The 18,132-nt window shown below is 28.8% G+C and overlaps 1 protein-coding gene across 2 annotated transcripts; it reads left to right on the top strand.

The window, feature by feature from the left end:
* Positions 1 to 6,021: 6,021 nt before the first annotated feature.
* Positions 6,022 to 8,339, top strand: LOC107848377. Of its 2 annotated transcripts, none has more exons than XM_016693147.2 (4): positions 6,022 to 6,669; positions 7,112 to 7,182; positions 7,742 to 7,944; positions 8,020 to 8,339. In XM_016693147.2, exons 1-4 carry the CDS (start codon positions 6,559 to 6,561, stop codon positions 8,025 to 8,027), a joined length of 393 nt encoding a protein of 130 aa, XP_016548633.2. In that variant the 5' UTR covers positions 6,022 to 6,558; the 3' UTR covers positions 8,028 to 8,339. The 2 variants fall into 2 exon arrangements, with proteins under 2 accessions (XP_016548633.2, XP_016548628.2); XM_016693142.2 differs by having other exon boundaries at positions 6,025 to 6,669; positions 7,742 to 7,931.
* The last annotated feature ends 9,793 nt before the right edge of the window (positions 8,340 to 18,132 follow it).

Here is an 18,132-nt window from a genome sequence, read left to right on the forward strand (position 1 = left end):
GTACGGCCACGTCTACCAAAAAATTTTTATTTTTTCGATTTGAATATGATTGTTTTTTGTAATGGAATATTGTGTTTTTTTAAAGTAATATGAGGTTATTTGATTTTTATTTTTTGAATATTATTGTTAGTTGTGCAGCATATGTATGTTATTTTCCTGAAATGTGATGATTTATTTGTAGTTGAATATCATTGCTGTGGCATTGAACTAAACATATCAGTTTAGTTCATATACATATCAGAACGTAATGTATAAATAAGTAATTTATGTATATATAATAATTGTATTTGTACATCTCATAAAGTTTTTATGATATTTTAGTATGTTTCTATACGATTTTATTTGACTTTGGTTTAAGCTATATAAATATAATCAACCACCTGGACATTATTAGTATTGCGAGGTGTTTTAAAATTTTATTTTTGAATATGAATCTTAGTTTGTACAGCATTTGTGAGAATTTTTTCAGGGATGTGATTGTTTATTAGTAGTTGACAGTTCATATACATAACATTATTTATGTATATGATAAACATATATATAAATAGTGTTATGTATATAAACTAAACTGATATGTTTAGTTCATATATATCTTAGAATGTAATATACATAAGTAATTTATGTATATGTGCTACACTGATATATATAGTCAACATACATCTCATAATTTTTTCTATAATTTTTTTGTATGTTTCTGAAAGATTTTATTTATGCTTATACAGATATATATAACATAGTTATGTATCAGATTCATATATATATTTATGTATCATATTTCTTATACATCCAATTGTCATTATATACATATTATTGTTATTTTCTAAAAGCTATATACATAGAGATGATTTAAGTTTTTTTCATTCAGCTTTGGGTGGTATATTTGAGTCCACATATGCATATGGATTATACTGAAATTTTTCGTGTCATATACACAACAACTTCTATGTATATTGATTATATACATAACCTTTATATGTATATTTTTATTGACATACATAAGAATATATTGTTTAATATATATAGTGTATACAAAGTCATATACATATAGAAGCACATATTTTTAACTGAAAGACTGTGGGCGTCAAGACAACATATGAGAAGCTTATGAGTGGTATGTTCAGTAAGGTAATGCTTACTAACTATTTCAAACTTTCATGTTTTAATTTATGTTTCTTTTGGTGTGACTTAGTCTTCCACATTCAAATATTTTTTTCTTCTTATTTTGTATTTTCTCATTTGATTCACATTTTGTTTACAAGAATCTACGTCCAACACTTGAAGAAGTTTAAGGACTTGATTTGCCAATGCGAGAAGGCATTGAAATATATGACCCCGCCTCTTCATCTCTACCTACCATTCTAGCAGATCGTCGTGGAAAAAAAATTGTTGATGAGAAACTGTCATATTCGCACCCAGATCATCAAGGTTTTGAGGATTTCAGTAGATTACCACTATATGAAATCTTCATAAATGTGGGTTACATTATTGATACATCATTCGCTCAACCTTTAAAAAGGAGGAAGATAGTTAGCTTTGATAAAAAAAGATGATCGAGGTGCAAGAATCGAAGAAATCAACAACAATTGATCCAAGAGAAAGTGTATCTGCAGTGAAAATAATGACGATCCTTCAAGGCCCAAGCCAAGTTATTTACCTTCTCCGTATGCATCTTGAGACGTTAGTTTAAAATAGATTAACAGTATGGTGATAGTTATGAATACTTCAAAATATTTTGGTTATAATTATGTTGTTTCTACAATGTATTGAAAAGGACATATTTTCTTATGTATGATGAACATATTATGTTAATTTAGAAAAAATTGACTTTCACATTTTTTTTATTTTATTAATTTACATAATGTTGAGGCATTATACTTTTGCGTACTATGTCACTATCAAGTATGGGTGATATTTTTGTTATTTTTCGTACACACAGTAAATGTTCTTTTGCATATCACAATATCAATAAAATGTGTAAAACACACTACTCAACAAAAAAAAGTTATGCATTGAATAGGTAGAAAGGTATCATATAAATAGATTTATTTTTATTTTTAAACTATATACACATGTCAGATTTAGTTTTAGATTACATAAATAACTATCAATTTTTTTATTCATTTGTGATGTAATATCTATATACATATTTTACATATATATAACAATTGTTATTTCTCGAATACATTTATATTAATCAAACATTTAGTTACATAACATTTAGTCATATACAAAATATTTAGTTACATAACATTTAAATATGTAATTCATACAGTTACATTACTCTGGCACCTACAATCATTATGTATATTGTTAACCTAAATATCCCTCATACATATCTTTAAATACATATCATTTTTACATGACTTTTTATAAATTTAACCCATATACTTAAAACGTTAAATTTACATCACAACTCAAAATTATTTGAACAAATTACTAGAATAGATTTATCACAAAATATTTAATAATGATTTGGTTATATATAAATACATATATTGTTTCTTCATTTACAAAAATTTAATTTCATATACACAAATAATCTGGATTTTTAAATTATATACATGCAACTGATTATGTATTTGTTACAATACATAAATATGTGAACATGATGTAATCACCTGCTATAAAACAACCACACATTCATCAAAGAAAAATTCAAATATAGCAACTTAATGTAACAAATAAAAAGTAGTACATCTGTTATAATATAATTCAAAGTAATTACATGGCATTATGTTAATAGCGAATTAACATTGTTCAAAACATATGAAACTGAAATCTAATTATACATAACTATTTTATGTATCATGTTGTTGAATTTCAACAGCTAAAGCACTATATACATACTGATGATATGTATATGTTGTCTCTGAATAAAAATTATTCAATAAGAAAGATTGTTCTTGAATAATTATGTATATGGTGTGTGGAAAAAAAGACCAAACAAAAATATACATAGCTGAATTTTGCAAATACATATCTCAGGCCACAAATTTTTTTCTCCTTTTACAAAAGGAAAATAAAAAAATAAAAATAAAAATATACATAAACAAAGTCAAGAAAAAGAAAGCAGCCATTAAGGAGAGAATATACATAGTAATGAGTTGGAGATAAACTAGAAATAGAGAAAAAACAAAGGAGAATTGAGGATTAACACATTTTTTTCTTCCGCCATTAGAAATAATAGAACATTATTTTTTCTTCCTCCAAAATACAAGTAACAATAATAATAGAGAGTGAGCAACCATTAATAAAGAAGAAACTACAATAAGAAGAAGCTATACATACAAATAAATACATACATTAAAAAAAAAAAGCAACAAACAAAAAGATTCTTTTCCTTTCTTCTTCGCCATGGATAGCAACAGTAATAGAATGAAGGAATTTCTTCATTAACACAAAAATCTACACCCATTAAGTTTTACATATCTTGAGATTTATGTTATTTATATGGGATTCCTCAATCTCTAATTCAGCCGCAATTGTATATATCAACCTTAAATATGAAATATTCTCTGCAACAAAAATTTTGACACTTTTTATTTCGAAATTTCATTCACCAGAGTGCCTCAAAAGAATTACAATATTTATCTTCTTGATTAAAGATAAAATCAATTTTTTTTGCAAGAAATCATAAATCAGTGATTAGATTGTTTGTGATTTCTATTTTTTGGTTGATTTTTTTTTATGTATTATTGTTTTGAAAATTTGAAATAGAATAGTTGTTACACAAATTAAGGGATGCAGTAATCCACCATTAATGTTGTTGCATTAATTGCGTGCTAAATAGAAGAAAGATATGTTAATTTCCTATTAAAACGTAGTAATTGTATTTTTATATACATAGCGTCTTATATATATAACGATTGAGTTATGTATATTAATTAGGAGAGAGAATAAATTAATTAAAAAGATGAGAGCAAGATAAATCTATATCTATATCTATATCTATAATATATTAAAAGCGTGAAGACCCTTAGAAAGTGATTTGAACTTTTTACCCCTCATTAAAAAAATTCATAATAGCAAAAATTGTCCTTTCACTTTTTTTTTTTAAAATTATATATTTAAAATTAAGGAGTCCTAAAATTGGTAAGACAAAAAATAGATGAAAAATTAATGTTGATAAGTTTTCTTTTTCCTTATGTACATAAAAGAAGGTCCTAAAAAATATGATAATAAGAAAAAATAAGTCGAGGTTTTCATCAAAATTGAATAATAGTAACAACATATAATAACAATTTTATTTCTTAAGAATTAATATAATTAAAAAAATTACGAGTTATCCCGCATTTTTTATAAGAAAACTTATTGTTACCATGTTTAAGGAAACTATTTAAGGTAGGATTGGGATGCATGCATTATAAGGAAACTTTTCTTACACGTAAAATATTTTTTTTTTGTTTCGGTAATACAAACAGTTGTAGTAATATATTACTAATTATAGAATTATCAAAAAAAGGAAAAAAAAAAAAGGAAAAGGGCAACAACAAATCTCAATTTCCAAAGGTTTATGTAAAATAAATTTATCTATAAATACGCAAAACTCCGTTAACTTTCATTCAATTTTTCTCTAATTATTTTAGGGATTTGTTATTTTGTGTATTATTAGTTGTATACTATGGCTTTGCAGGCAGAAAGAACCAATCCCTCTACTGTTTTATCTGTTTTGTTATTTTGTGTCCCTCTTATTGTGTAGTGTCTATAATTATGTTTATTGGTTTGTCTCGAGATAACTCTTTGCCCCAATTTATTATTGAAGCAATCATAACTTCTAATATTAGTTTTTTCACCATGGCCTTATTCATCACTATCAGCTCAAAATTTGACTATCGACTTCGTGGTCGAAAATCATGCATCTAGTGAAGTTGAATATAAAAACACGGAGGCTTCGATTTCGTTCAAGGAAAATATTGTTTGGTTGAATACCTTAGGCCTTTATTGTCAACAGAAAGGAGAGCGTTCGTCAATACAAGTGACTTTTGATGATTTTTTAGTCAAGGTAATGAATGACTATATTGCTTATACAATAAGTAAAGATTTGTTTAGATACAATAAGTAAAGATTTGTTTAGTTGATAAATTTAAAGATTATATATGAATTATTCATATTCAATAATATGCATTCTTTTTTTCGATAATTTCCTTTGTTTTCTCTTATAGCTGAAGATTCTGATGAATAAATTGGATGAAACAAACGTATTGTTATTTAATAAAGTAGTCAGAAAATCAAAGATCAAGACCTTTCCTTTTTTTTTTCTCTATTTAAATAAAAGTTCTACCATTAAAGAAGAAAATTAATGGAAGATGGAGAAACCCAATATACACACATTGAATTTTTACTTACATCAAGCAGTATTATTTTAGAAAAATATTGACACTTTATTACGATTCTACATATTTTTTCATGACTTAATAAAGTATGGTTTTGAATTGAGTGTATGCTCCTTTTGGTATATTTTTTCTATAACCCTACTTCATTTTTTTCTCATGTAAATTATAAAAGAGGTTGAATAATTAAATTCAAACTCGTCTAAGTATATATCAAACTTTGTTTTAGCATGATACTTGAGTTTAAATTTTAAAGTGTAGAGCAAGGAAAGGAAAAATATATAATTATATTATTCACATTAATCATTAGAATATATTCATGTCCAATCTCATGCATGTTTCGAATCCGAATTAGTCAAATTTCAATGTGAATTTTGTACATCAAATTTCATACACTTATAATATTTAAGTTAATAATATTATCATGACACATATGTATAATGCACGTACATTAAATTAGTATATTTAATAGGATTGAAATTTATATTATTTATACATTTTAAAACTAATGTTTTTACAACCGAAAAGGGTACATCTAGACTATTTATGCAGTGATAGAGATATATATGAGTCACTCCCTTTTCCCTAATTAAAATTTTGTATCCACTTTTTTTTTTTTTTTTTTTTTGAAACTTAATTTTCACGTATCCAAAAATTGTGCCTATAGAAGACAAATAACAGAGTAGAACACAAATAAAACTAATATGAGAAAGGACAGAAAGACAAAGGGCTTGATATATGGCAAGGAAATGGAGGAAACAAAAATCTCCTCCAATGTCCTCCAACCACACCCACACACAATTTAACCTCTTCCCAAAATTAACCCCTTTTTTTCCCTTCCATTTATGGGGTTTTATTTAATTTTTTCCCTAAATCATACACCTCAACAAAGAGATAGAATATATGTTACTACCCCAGCCACATTCTCTCCTCCTTTATCCTTCTTGATAAAACTAACCAAGTATTCTAGTGGGATATATCCTGTGGAGTTGGTGAAAGGAAACTTGCCAAGTATTCTGGTGGGGTGGGAAGAATTAGTGGGAAGAATTACATAGAATTAGTCGGGTGCGTGCAAGTTGGTTCGGACACGAGGGTTATAAAAAAAAGAAGTGTACCAAGTATTCTTGATTGGGAAACATTAAAGAGTTGATTTTTTTTATGTGGGTTTGAGTTTTCTTGGAATTTGGTGACATTTTTCCTTGGTGGGTATGTGCTATAGTGAATAGAGATGAAAAGGTCTGTAGAGTGTTTCAATGGAATTAATTTTGTTGACGAAGAAGAATCAAAGGGAAAGGTTAAGCAGAAAAATCTGTTAAATGAGTTGTTAGAATTGCAAAAGGTTTGACCTTTTCTTGCTTTTTATGTTTTTGTGAATCTAATTAGTTTGACTTGGTTTATCTTGTTGTTTCTGCTACTAATTCCCATTGTGTGTTTATCTAAGTTGAATTTGGTATTTTAGTGTGCTGCTGTTTTTGTTTAATACTTCTTAACCCTGCTTATCCATGTGTTACTAACCCTTGTATTGTTAATACCATGATTTATTATGTATTATTTATACAACCTATAATATTGAATAGGCTAAAAATCCTACCAAACAAAGGGTTAAATAATGCATGATTACATCCTATGAATGACCCCTTAAATGTTGTTTACTGTTGATTGGGAGTATGAATTGCTTTTTTGTTTCCCTGTGATTATGCACTGTTTGTGATGAAATTGTGTATTCAAAATTATATTTCTGTATGTTAGTTGTGTGATGATGGTCTCGTAATTGTGTATAGGATTGTGTCTCCAAGAAGAGGAAGCTGCAGGCTGCAAAGCTGAGGAGAGACAACATTTTGGGTGAAGTCCTGTATGATCATAATTTTCTCAATCTTCAACTAGTTGGATTCTGCTATATGAATCCTCTATAACCATTTCGTTCCGTTTTACCCGTTTCATTTCAATACTCAATATTTGTTTTTTAGACACATAAGTAGTTTTCAAGAGCCGGAGATTCTGTATATCTCACACTTATATGCGTATACGAATAAACCTTAATCTCAACTATATTTTTGTTTGATAACCGTGGTGTCTGGGCGTGCTTTAGCATACCTCGACTAATTTCATGGGATACTTGTCACCTCCTACCGGCACTAAGCAGCTGGTAACTCTATCCACCAAGGCTAGGACAAATCGCCTAGTCTTGTTTGTATTCGTTGGAATTTGAACCTGAGGTCTCATGGTTCTCAAGTCTCAACCCACTTCATTGGCCACTAGGCCCCACACCCTTGGGGGCACCTTAATCTCAACTAGTTGGTATCATTTATTATGAATTTTTCTTTCCTCTTGAATGATGTAAAGGGAAAAGAGAACAAAAAGAATAGAAGAAAGAGGAGTAACACCCTAATATCATACTTGTTAAATTTCAGATTCATAAAGCAAAGGCTTAGATACTTGTTGAAAAGTCAATCTTCCAGTGTTGAGAGTGAAAGAAATATTTCACATTTGAAAAAACACTTCGATGCTGAGAACGAAGTCCCTAAAGAAGAAAGAAACAATAGTAGCTATGATGCAGCAGTAGAAACAACTCTTCCTGCCTTTACCTCAAATCTCAATTCGGTAACATACTACAGTTAAGATATGTCAATGATTTGAATATTCACTGTTTAAAGAGTGATCTAAGTTTAATTAATTATTCATGTTACAGGAACGTGAAGTAGGATACAAAGGACTGTTAGCAGGTGCTGACGTGGTGAGAATGGAGTGTGTTCCAAAGAAGTACCTGATTGATGACATAATAGAGTTGGAAAAAAGAAACTTCCTTGGCATAGTCAAGTGACACTGAAGGTCTAAAATTCTGATATTTCTTTTAGAGGAGCAATCTCCATAAGATAGTGGATAATTCTTTCTTCATCTTATTGATATCTTATTTTTGATTCCCTTTTCGCTTTCCTCCTTTGCTCCCTCGGTGAAACACCTTAACTTGGAGTTTGCAATATCTAAAGTCATCTGATCTTTTTTTGGGCATGGTCAATGTTTAATCAATGATGTGCTTATAATATGTCGTTCTGTAGTTTGATGATAGTGAATTGTGTTTTCAAGCGATGCTGCTTGAACTCTCCAAATTGATGTTGTACCCGTGTCGGATCGTCCAAAAATACATTGCTTTTGGAGAATCCAACATGCAACCGTCGACATTAATGAAGAGTCCGAGCAACATAGCTTTCAAGTGTCGACGATGTGACGTGGAACCTTAGCTTTATATGCAGATGCAGACTTGGGATTTAACTGTAGTACTAAACTGGTGCCTAATGTGATTATATCACAAAACCTAACAAAATATTTGAAGCTCCTTTACCATTACTCTTGAAATATTACTCAAGTGGAGGGGATTTAGTAACATGCATAGTTCTTAATTGCAATTCCCCGCAAAAATGAAGTTACTTTTTTGATGAAGGGGATTCGTTTTCCTATATCTGCCCGTGTTTATATGTAGTTATGTATAAAATTATCAAAGAATTGTCCATCACTAATTCTATTTAAAATGACTGATCGAGAAGCATTTTCAACTGATCACATGCTAAAAGCAAATGCAGTTTTAGTTGTCTTTCTTAGAAAGATAACGTCATAGCCTTCCTCTGCTCTTGTATACTTCAAAAATTTTGTATGTTTGACATATTGCCTAAACTATGCTTGATTTTTGGATATGGTTTAATTGCACTGAGGGCCTATCATAATTAGCCTTTACCTTCCCAAGGTAGGGATAAGCTTGCGTATGCACCACCTTCCTCAGACTCCTCTTGTGGGATTATACTAGGTATGTTGTTTTTGTTGTTGACATATTGCCTAAACTGGACATCTACCTGCATTCTCAAGAACACTGGACTGCTATTTGAATCTTAAGGAATCTAGATAAGAACAGAATAGTTAGAAATTTTGGAGTTAATGGGGAAATAAGGTTTTCCAAGATGCTTGCTTATTAGCTCCAAGGCTACCTTGTTTGATAAAGAAAATCGGTTTTGGGATCATTCTTGTATGCATACTTCCGTGTCAGAGTTCGCTGATTAACCTTCAATTTATTGTTCGTCTTGTTTAACTATCTTTTGATAGAAAGAATCTTCCCATTGTGCGAGAGATCAGGGAAGTAGCAGATGGAAAATGACTTTTTAGCAATCACATTTATTAATTGTTTCCACTTTTAAAAGCACTGTTTTGATTAGCATGGAGTTTTAAGAGTAGAGTAGACGTGCACTTATGAACGGTTTAGTGGTCAATGAAGCAAACTTTAGAGATCATAATTCAAATCCCAACAAAGACAAAAAACTAGGTGATTGCTTCTCATCTGCCAAAACATTGGTGAGCTAAGTTATCTAGTACGTATGCTAGTGGGGAATAGCAGCTACAAAATGGAATAGTTGAGTTGCGGGCAAGCAAGCTCATCTTTACTGAAAAACTGTAAATTTGAAACCAAAAGTTAGTTACAAAGGTGTTACCTTTTGCTGAAATTGATATTTTTGAGACTTGAGAATGGATATGTTTTTAAGTTGTATAATATGAAAAAGTAATAAAAGGTGAGGGAAAAAAAGTCTTGAATGTCTTCCTTTTTGGATCATCCCAAAATGTTTTAGATTTCCTTGTATAGAAACTTTTCATCTTCATGTTCCTTGCGTATCAAAAGAGGGTAGAAGTTCCCATTCCAGGTAAATGAGCACCATTTTGCGATGCTCTGAAAGGGAAAGCGCAGGTCAGAGTTTTACTTGTGTGTTTCCGTCTAGCTTTACTTTTAGTTGACTATCCAACTTTAGTTCCTTAAAACACATCTGCTAATGAGGAGTAATGACTGATCTTTATAACATCAACAACTGACCTCAATCCCACGCTAGTTGGGGTTGCTATATGAATCTTCAACGTTCATGTTTTATTACGAATCTGTGTGCTTTCCTCTGCTTTCCTCTGTTTTATGTTACTTATGGGTGCCGTATTTATGTTATGTGATAAATCTGCTTCTGTGCTTTACTATATGTTTGTGTGGTATCTCGTGCCTTGAGCCGGGGGTCTATCGGAAACAGCCTTTCTACTTCATCAGAGGTAGAGGTATGGACTGCGTACATCTTACCTCCCCAGACCCCACTAGGTGGGAATACACTGGGTTTGTTGTTGTTGTTGTACAATGATAATTGGGTTCGCAATGATATATATGAGCAATAGCTATTGAGTTCCCGTAATGTTTTGGATCTACCTCTACTGAGATGCAATGCATTTCTCGGTTTGTGATTTTGCTGTTTACTGTAGAAAGATTACGAGTCTTTAACCTAAACATCAGAGTGGATCTGAAAATTTTTAAGTCATTTTGTAGGAGGTATAAGGTGGGATATTTCATGGACAAGTTTAAGATATCTCATGAACAGAATTTATACCATATTTGGTTGATGGTGTAAATTAGTCCCGGATAAATTTACACCATCAACCAAACATGGTATAAAACTATTACCAAAGTTAGTCTTGGTATAACCCATCAACCATGTAACTATTTTATACCATCTCCTAATATGGTATAAAATAGTCCAGGAATTATAATCTCGGGATAATTTAGTTTGCGTATCAAATGACCCCTAAAGTATTGAGTTTTCTCTTCACAGTATAAGTAACACTAGTTATGTTTTTATTCCGGGATGAAACTATTTAAATTAGATAGCTAAAGAGTTAAAAAGGTTCAAAACCCATAAACTATTCCGATTCTTTGAGTTTCATATTTGAACTATTTCCAGCATGCAAAGGTTAAGAATTTATTTTCGACCAGTGAGCCTCGACTTTAAGTTATCCATAACAAATTGAAAATTCCTCATACCAAGACGAGTGCTGAAGATAGAAAAATCTAAAGTATTCACATCGGTGAAATTTGTGTTTGTTATACAAGCCTTTTTTTTCCTTAATCGGCTCTTGATTTTTTATTTTTTGTTTAATCCATGTGGTATAAATGAAATTGTTGAGAATGCCTATTTGTGAACAATTACAACATTTTTTAATAGAACTGGTCTACTGAGTAACACTCATCGCCTGGCTTCTGCATTTTGCATTTCACTTTTGGGAAAATGGTGCAAAAAAATATCTATACTTTGGTGAAATTTGCAGTTACGCATCTTGAACTTTGTGGGGATCCTATGACCTCCCTAGATTATTTTTTTTACCATATTTAACTAGTATATATTTGGCATTTGGACCACTGCGTATATTTCACACATATTGAGCGCGTAAGAAAAAAAATACTTGATAAGGGGCAAATATCTAACAGTTAAATTTGGTAAAAAATAGTCTAGGGGGTCATAAGACCCTCCTGCAAAGTTCAGGATGCGTAATTATAAATTTTGCCTAAGTACAAGTATTTTTCGCACATTTTTCCCTTTCACTTTTTATACTGGTCCTATGTTGTTTCATATACTTACTACTAGTTGTATAAGATCCGTGCTATGTTTGGGTTCAGACTTAAGTAATTTGATATTTTATATAATAATATGATTTAAAATATATACAATATTAAAAACTCACAAAGATCATAAATTGAAAAACATTTTACATTTTTATGAGTTTATGAATACTAGTTTAGGTGTATATGCTTCGCGCGTGTGCCTTATTTTAATGATTTCAAACTCTCTACTAAATACGATATTTGTTTAAATAATAAAGATGAATATAATAATTAAATTCAACATCGTTGGATGTATTAAGATGGAGAATTTTTTAAATTACTTGTATAATATTTATAAATATCTAATATACAAATAAAATAGGTAAAATACATTGACAATTCTTAAATTACTGTTGACATCTTCAATGGCCAGTGCTTGATAATTCATAAAGTTGCAAATTTCATTTCACTTCAATCTCTCTTTTGGATCGAATAGTCTGTATATTTTTTCTACCACTTCAAATACAGTCATGCTCTTTCTATTTACTTCATTCATAATTTCAAAATTTAATTCATAACATGGATTCAAAGAAATAATAAAAATAGTGTCTCATAAAGAAAGGTAATCATAACATTTAATATGGTTTAATCAAGTAACCTACATATTAAAAAAATTAATATTAAAATATCACAATTTATTCAAAAAATAATCTCACGCCAATTAAATAATTTCAATAAATTTCTATGTGAATGAAGAGACAAATTAAAATTAGTCTAGAATTTATTAAGTTGGTAATTTTTTAAAAATTACTAAAAAAAGATCAAGTCGACTGAAATATACTATTATCTTTTCTTCATTATAATTTAAAAAAGAAAACCACAAAAAGAGGTGGAGAAGATGTAGAGAAGCATACCTTAGAGAATATTTGATGGACAAATGTGGTATTTAGAAGATCTTACTATTACTCATCATTCGCTAACCTAAAGTCCAACAAACAATATCACCTCCAATCTCTATCATAAAGTTTGTTCAGCTATCAATTTCAATCGTACATTTCATCATACACCTCAGTTTGAGAAAGCTATATTGAATATTAAGAAAAGAGATAGGCAAAATCCAACAACAGAAAACAAATTGCAAATTTTACAAAAAACTAAGATAATTATTTTTTGATAACGTTGTTGTTATTAAAAGCCTTGTCAATATTTAAATTTTAAAAATAATATAATAATTGAGAAAAAAAGTGAAAAGATGATATATTTTATTTTTTGAAAGAAAATAAAAGGAGTACTATTTCTATTAGATTTTCTATTCAAAGTTTTCAGATTTTACCATCCATAAACAAAGATTTTAAAGAAATTTTCATCAATACATTTTAGAAGTTCTTAATTCATGTGAATCACATACACCTTTTTTCATATATTTTAGAAGTCCTTAAAATATTATAAAAATAATAAATAATAATTTACAAAAATAAATAAATGATAATTTTTTATTATAAAAATAATAAAAATAATAATACTAATAATAATCTTTTGGAGAGAAATTTATTTATTTATGTCAAACAAAAAAAATCAATTAAAGAAAAATATCCAATTAAAATAGTATGCCATTTTTTTTCTTGGGTTGGTTCTTATTATACTCAATTTTTTTTTTTTTGACATTTATATGTCTAATCCTTAATATAATTTTGGAGAGAAAGTTATATTATTTATGTTAAACAAAAAAATGTCAACTAAAGAAAAATATCTATACAAACTTCTCATTGATACACAATAAATTTATGTTTGTATAAATTAATTAAAACAATAAATTTTATGCAAAAAAAAAAAAAAATACTTGAAAGAGTTGATCAGTTGTAGGCCAAAAAGATAATGAATGACCTACCAAAAAAATTAGAAATAGACATTAGCTAAGACCAGAAAAGGAGAAAAAAAAGTGAAAATTATCTCAAATAGACTTATTAGATTGTTAATTACAAGTTATAGCATAATTTTTCAATAATTACTAGATTAAAGAAATAATTACAAGTTATAGCAACTTTTGAGAAAAATTTATTTTAATTAAATGTTCAAAAATTAATTTTTTAATATTTATCATTTATATTATTTCCTTATATTTAGCATTTAACATTTATCACTCTTAATTAAAGTTTTGGATAATTATGCCAAGTTAAGGTACAATGTTTTTTTGTAATAATTAAGTATTAAAGTTTGTTCACAATTTAAGGAGTCATATATGATAAATATATTTTTTAAAGTTAAGAACTGATTTTTTACGTTTCATTAATTTGAATAATAACTTGCTTCTACATTTTTTTTACATTTTACTGTCTTTAATTACCAATAGAAGTTTTATTTCTTTACCTTTTTAATTTTTTTTTCTTTTTTTTTTTAATTCCACTATACAAACCTTCACATTTTACGGTATTTTTTAGTTAAATTCATACACAAGATCTTTTATTCTTTACCAACTACCAATACAAGTCTTCAACTCATTATTCTTTACACTTTTCAACTTAGTTTATTCAACTCATTATTCTTTACACTTTTTAACTTATTTTTTCTTCTTTTGAGTATAATTATTGGTTTTCCAACATTCAGTCATCGTTGAGCTTGGATTAATAACTTACACTTTTTTTTTTTTTTTGAGATATGTCCGAAAAATTCAAGTTTGATTCTACCCTTAATCGGAAAAACCCTAGAAATAATACAACAAAATAGTTCGATTAATCTGTTGAGACTCTCGTTTGATTTGGGGTGCTTTACCCCATCTCCAAAATCAAAGAACAAGAACAGGGTAGTTGAAGCTGATTCTATTTCGCACAAACAAAGCAAAATTTCGCTGATAAAAAATGATTTTTCAAAAAATTCACCATCCTTAGAAGCAACAACTCAACATGCAAAAGCTATATAGTATAAAAAAAAGGTTGTTCTTCCAGATTTTAAGAAGGTTGATAAGAGAAAAAAGGTTGTTGGTCAACATGATTCAGATTCAGATTTTGAATATGAAATTTTCGCGCCTAAAACAAAGTAATCAAAAAACAAAAATCGTGAAAATACTAGAGTTACAAGGTCCAAAGTCAATGTGAGTGTTGACAAAGTGGATGATAAGAAGGTTGACATGAAGAAATCAAGAAACGTGTGCAAGTTTAGTGTAATCTGATTTTGATCTTTTTTCATATATGTATTAAATTGATAAAATTAATATTGAATTATTTTTATATTTTTAATGACATGCATATAAATTAGTCTTTCCTAAATTTTGTGTGTTTGTGGTTGAAAGTTGAAATACAACTCTTGATCTTGTTAGTGTTCGGATTATGTTGAAATATCTCTTTTGTTGTGGTTAGTGGTTGAAAGTTAAAATATAACTTTTGTTGTTGTTAATGGTTGAAAGTTGAAATGTCACTTTTGTTGTTGTTAATGGTTGAAAGTTGAAATATAACTTCTAACTCTGAAACAAGGAGGTACATTATGTTTTTTTAACGTCATGACGAAATTTTTGTGAATTATTTATTTTGTGTATGCAAAAAACAGAGATGTGATAAAAAAATAGTATACGTCTTTTTTTGATGACTAAAAATTTTGTGAATCTTTTATGTCCTTTTTTTTCAGGACAAAAAACAGTATGCTCACTGGTCTTCATACATAAAAGTTAATGTGTTTGATGATTTCAAACAAAGATGGATCAAAGAGCATTTCAAAATGTTTTAGAAATCTTCATTTGATCATTTTTTGAATATGCATTATTTGAAAATTCAATCCCAGCTTCTTCGTAGTCTATTACTTGCAGAAATCGATAACGCTAGGGATGATTTATTCATCTTCAGTATCAATGGTAAAGAACTTCATTTTGAAAAGAAAGAATTTTGTGTCGTTAGTGGGTAGAAATATTTTAAGAAATCTGATTTTGTTTTCGATCCTAAAGAAAAAATAAATTAATGAAAGAATATTATTTAGGTATGGATAAGGTCATGAGGTCTGTTTTTTATGATGATTTTGTTAAAAAGAAGATTGCTTTTCTAGATGAAAATTTGTACGACATTGAATTTTTATACTTCATAAGTCGATTCTTCAATCTGGGTTACCAAGAAAGTTCATTAAGAAGGTTGATTTTGACTTGGTAGAATCAGGTCACTACTTAAAGTATGACTGGGGAGGTGAGTGTTTTCAAGTCTTGAAAAAAGCATGTAGTCATAAGATGAAAACAAATTCATTCTCTTTTGCTTTTCGAGGATTTCATCTTACGTTTCAAATCTGATTCTATGATTGTTGTTTGGACATTGATAAGCATGTTGCTAATCGAGTTGGATCTCAAACTCCTCCAATTTTAAATTGAGAGTCATTTGAAGAACTCATTTCTTATGACTATCTTCAGAGCACAATGTTCAAGCGGTACAACAATGAGGTAATAATCATATTCTAACTATATTTTCTTGATTAATTATTTTACGTAACAATATTTTTTCTTCATATTTTATATGTATATTATTGGTATGCAATAACTCATTTTAGGCATACCAATGTTTAATTTTATATCTAACATTTTGTTTAAACTTTAGTATGTATTTAGAGACATTGTGTTTACCGATGAAGAGGAGGTGAAATTCAATCTTGGTGCTATTCATTAGGATAACTTAGGTCATGAACATCGTAATGATTCAAATCATTCTGTACCACCCATAACTGAAGATGCATTCATTGTCTGAATCAACTTTTGATATATCTTTTCATTATTTTATGTTTTTTTTCCAGGTTGATAGTCAATTCAATGAGATGAGGAAGTTTGGTGTAGAATTTGTAATTTTGAATGAATTAAGATCGGTTAAACAATAGTCGTCTGAATTTGTTGAAAAAAAGATTTAATTTTCATTGCATTGAACTATTATATAATGTTGTTCACATTTGTTTATAGCGTTTTGTTTATTTATGATTTATATTCTTATCATATTTTACTTATTACGATTACTGAAAATATAATATATAGTTATTTTGATTTGTTATTATTTTTCTCATTATTAACTGTTATTAAAGCACTACACCTTTCCTAAGAATGTGGACGTTGGTTTACAAACACCAAGTGCAAGCAAGAAGCAAGATGAAGTTCTTGTTAATCCTATTATTGAAAAATATTCTTTTGATGATGATGTTTCTGTACGATTACATGATAATATTTTTATACTTTCATATTTAATTTTATTTTTATAATAATAAGATTGTACATTATTGAAATTTCCTTCATGAATTCTCATGTTTCATTCACAGTTTCTAACAATCAAGTTATAAATAATCCTGTCAATGATTAGTCACCGCTGAATGACATACCCTTCTTTACTGAGTCTCAATTACTTTTTCTTGAGCCAATATTTAGAGTATTGGAAACACCAAAAAATAAAACACATATCACTTCACCTATCATGTCTGACAAATCTCTAGTAGGAGTGTATAACCAATCTGACATAAGCTCCCAAAGATGTTCATTGTACTTTAAGAGCAAGCATCCGTTTGAGGAATATATTAGATTTGAGACTTCAAATTTATTGATCCAGCAGTTCACTGATTGATGCTATCTAGATTCAAAGTCAAGATGAAATAGGTAATATTTATTACCTTTTAAAAATGTATGCAAGAGTGCTGCAAAAATTGCTTTACAGAATAAGATAATTCCTGAATTTTTATTGATTGACATAAAAATTGGAGAAAAAAATTGATTTCACACCTTGATTCATATTGGACGACAATGAAATGATGAGGTATGTTTTCTGTATTTTCTTTTATTTCTTAAGGTTTATTTGTGTGTAGATAGTAGTATGTTTCTGTATATGTTATTAGAAACATGTTTAATGGGAACAGAGATGATTTCTGTGTATGACAGTGTGTTGGTGGAATGAATTATATGATACAACATGTAACAACAGAGCTTGTTTGAAAACAACTTGTGCTGGTCGTAAATAACTTCTGTGTTTGAGTTATATGTGTTGTTTTAATTATATGTGTTGTTCACCAATTGCTATAAGAATACCCAATAACTTCTTTGCATTATTTCTGTAGAAAAAAATAATACTCATTAGTCATGAGTGACATCATGAAATTGATGTAAAATTACATATAGCTAATCAGTAAGGACTACATAGTTCCTGAAAACATTAAAAAGTAGATCTCTACAAAAAAATATACAGACAACATACAAAGTCATGACTGGTTAATTGTGTGAAGTGTGTTACCACTTTTCATAAACTAAACATGCAGAAAGATAGAACGCAAAGTCATGACTGGTATCTATTATGTATACTAGTGTAAAACTAGGGAAAAACCAACAATCATGCAGGTTCTTGTAAAGTGTCTGTCGAGCTCTAGCCTAGTTCTTCTTGGCCATGAAAATTTGACTATCTTTGGACCTTAAATACACTT

The sequence above is a fragment of the Capsicum annuum genome, unplaced genomic scaffold (genome assembly GCF_002878395.1).
Source record: "Capsicum annuum cultivar UCD-10X-F1 unplaced genomic scaffold, UCD10Xv1.1 ctg2389, whole genome shotgun sequence".
NCBI classification, from domain to species: Eukaryota; Viridiplantae; Streptophyta; class Magnoliopsida; order Solanales; family Solanaceae; genus Capsicum; species Capsicum annuum.

What these genes read in the sequence shown, in the direction of transcription:
- LOC107848377 (XM_016693142.2), top strand. Translation starts at nt 6,559, where the DNA reads ATGAAAAGGTCTGTAGAGTGTTTCAATGGAATTAATTTTGTTGACGAA. An exon ending in AGTTGTTAGAATTGCAAAAG is followed by an intron (nt 6,670 to 7,111) that starts GTTTGACCTTTT and finishes AATTGTGTATAG; the next exon opens with GATTGTGTCTCCAAGAAGAG. An exon ending in AACATTTTGGGTGAAGTCCT is followed by an intron (nt 7,183 to 7,741) that starts GTATGATCATAA and finishes GTTAAATTTCAG; the next exon opens with ATTCATAAAGCAAAGGCTTA.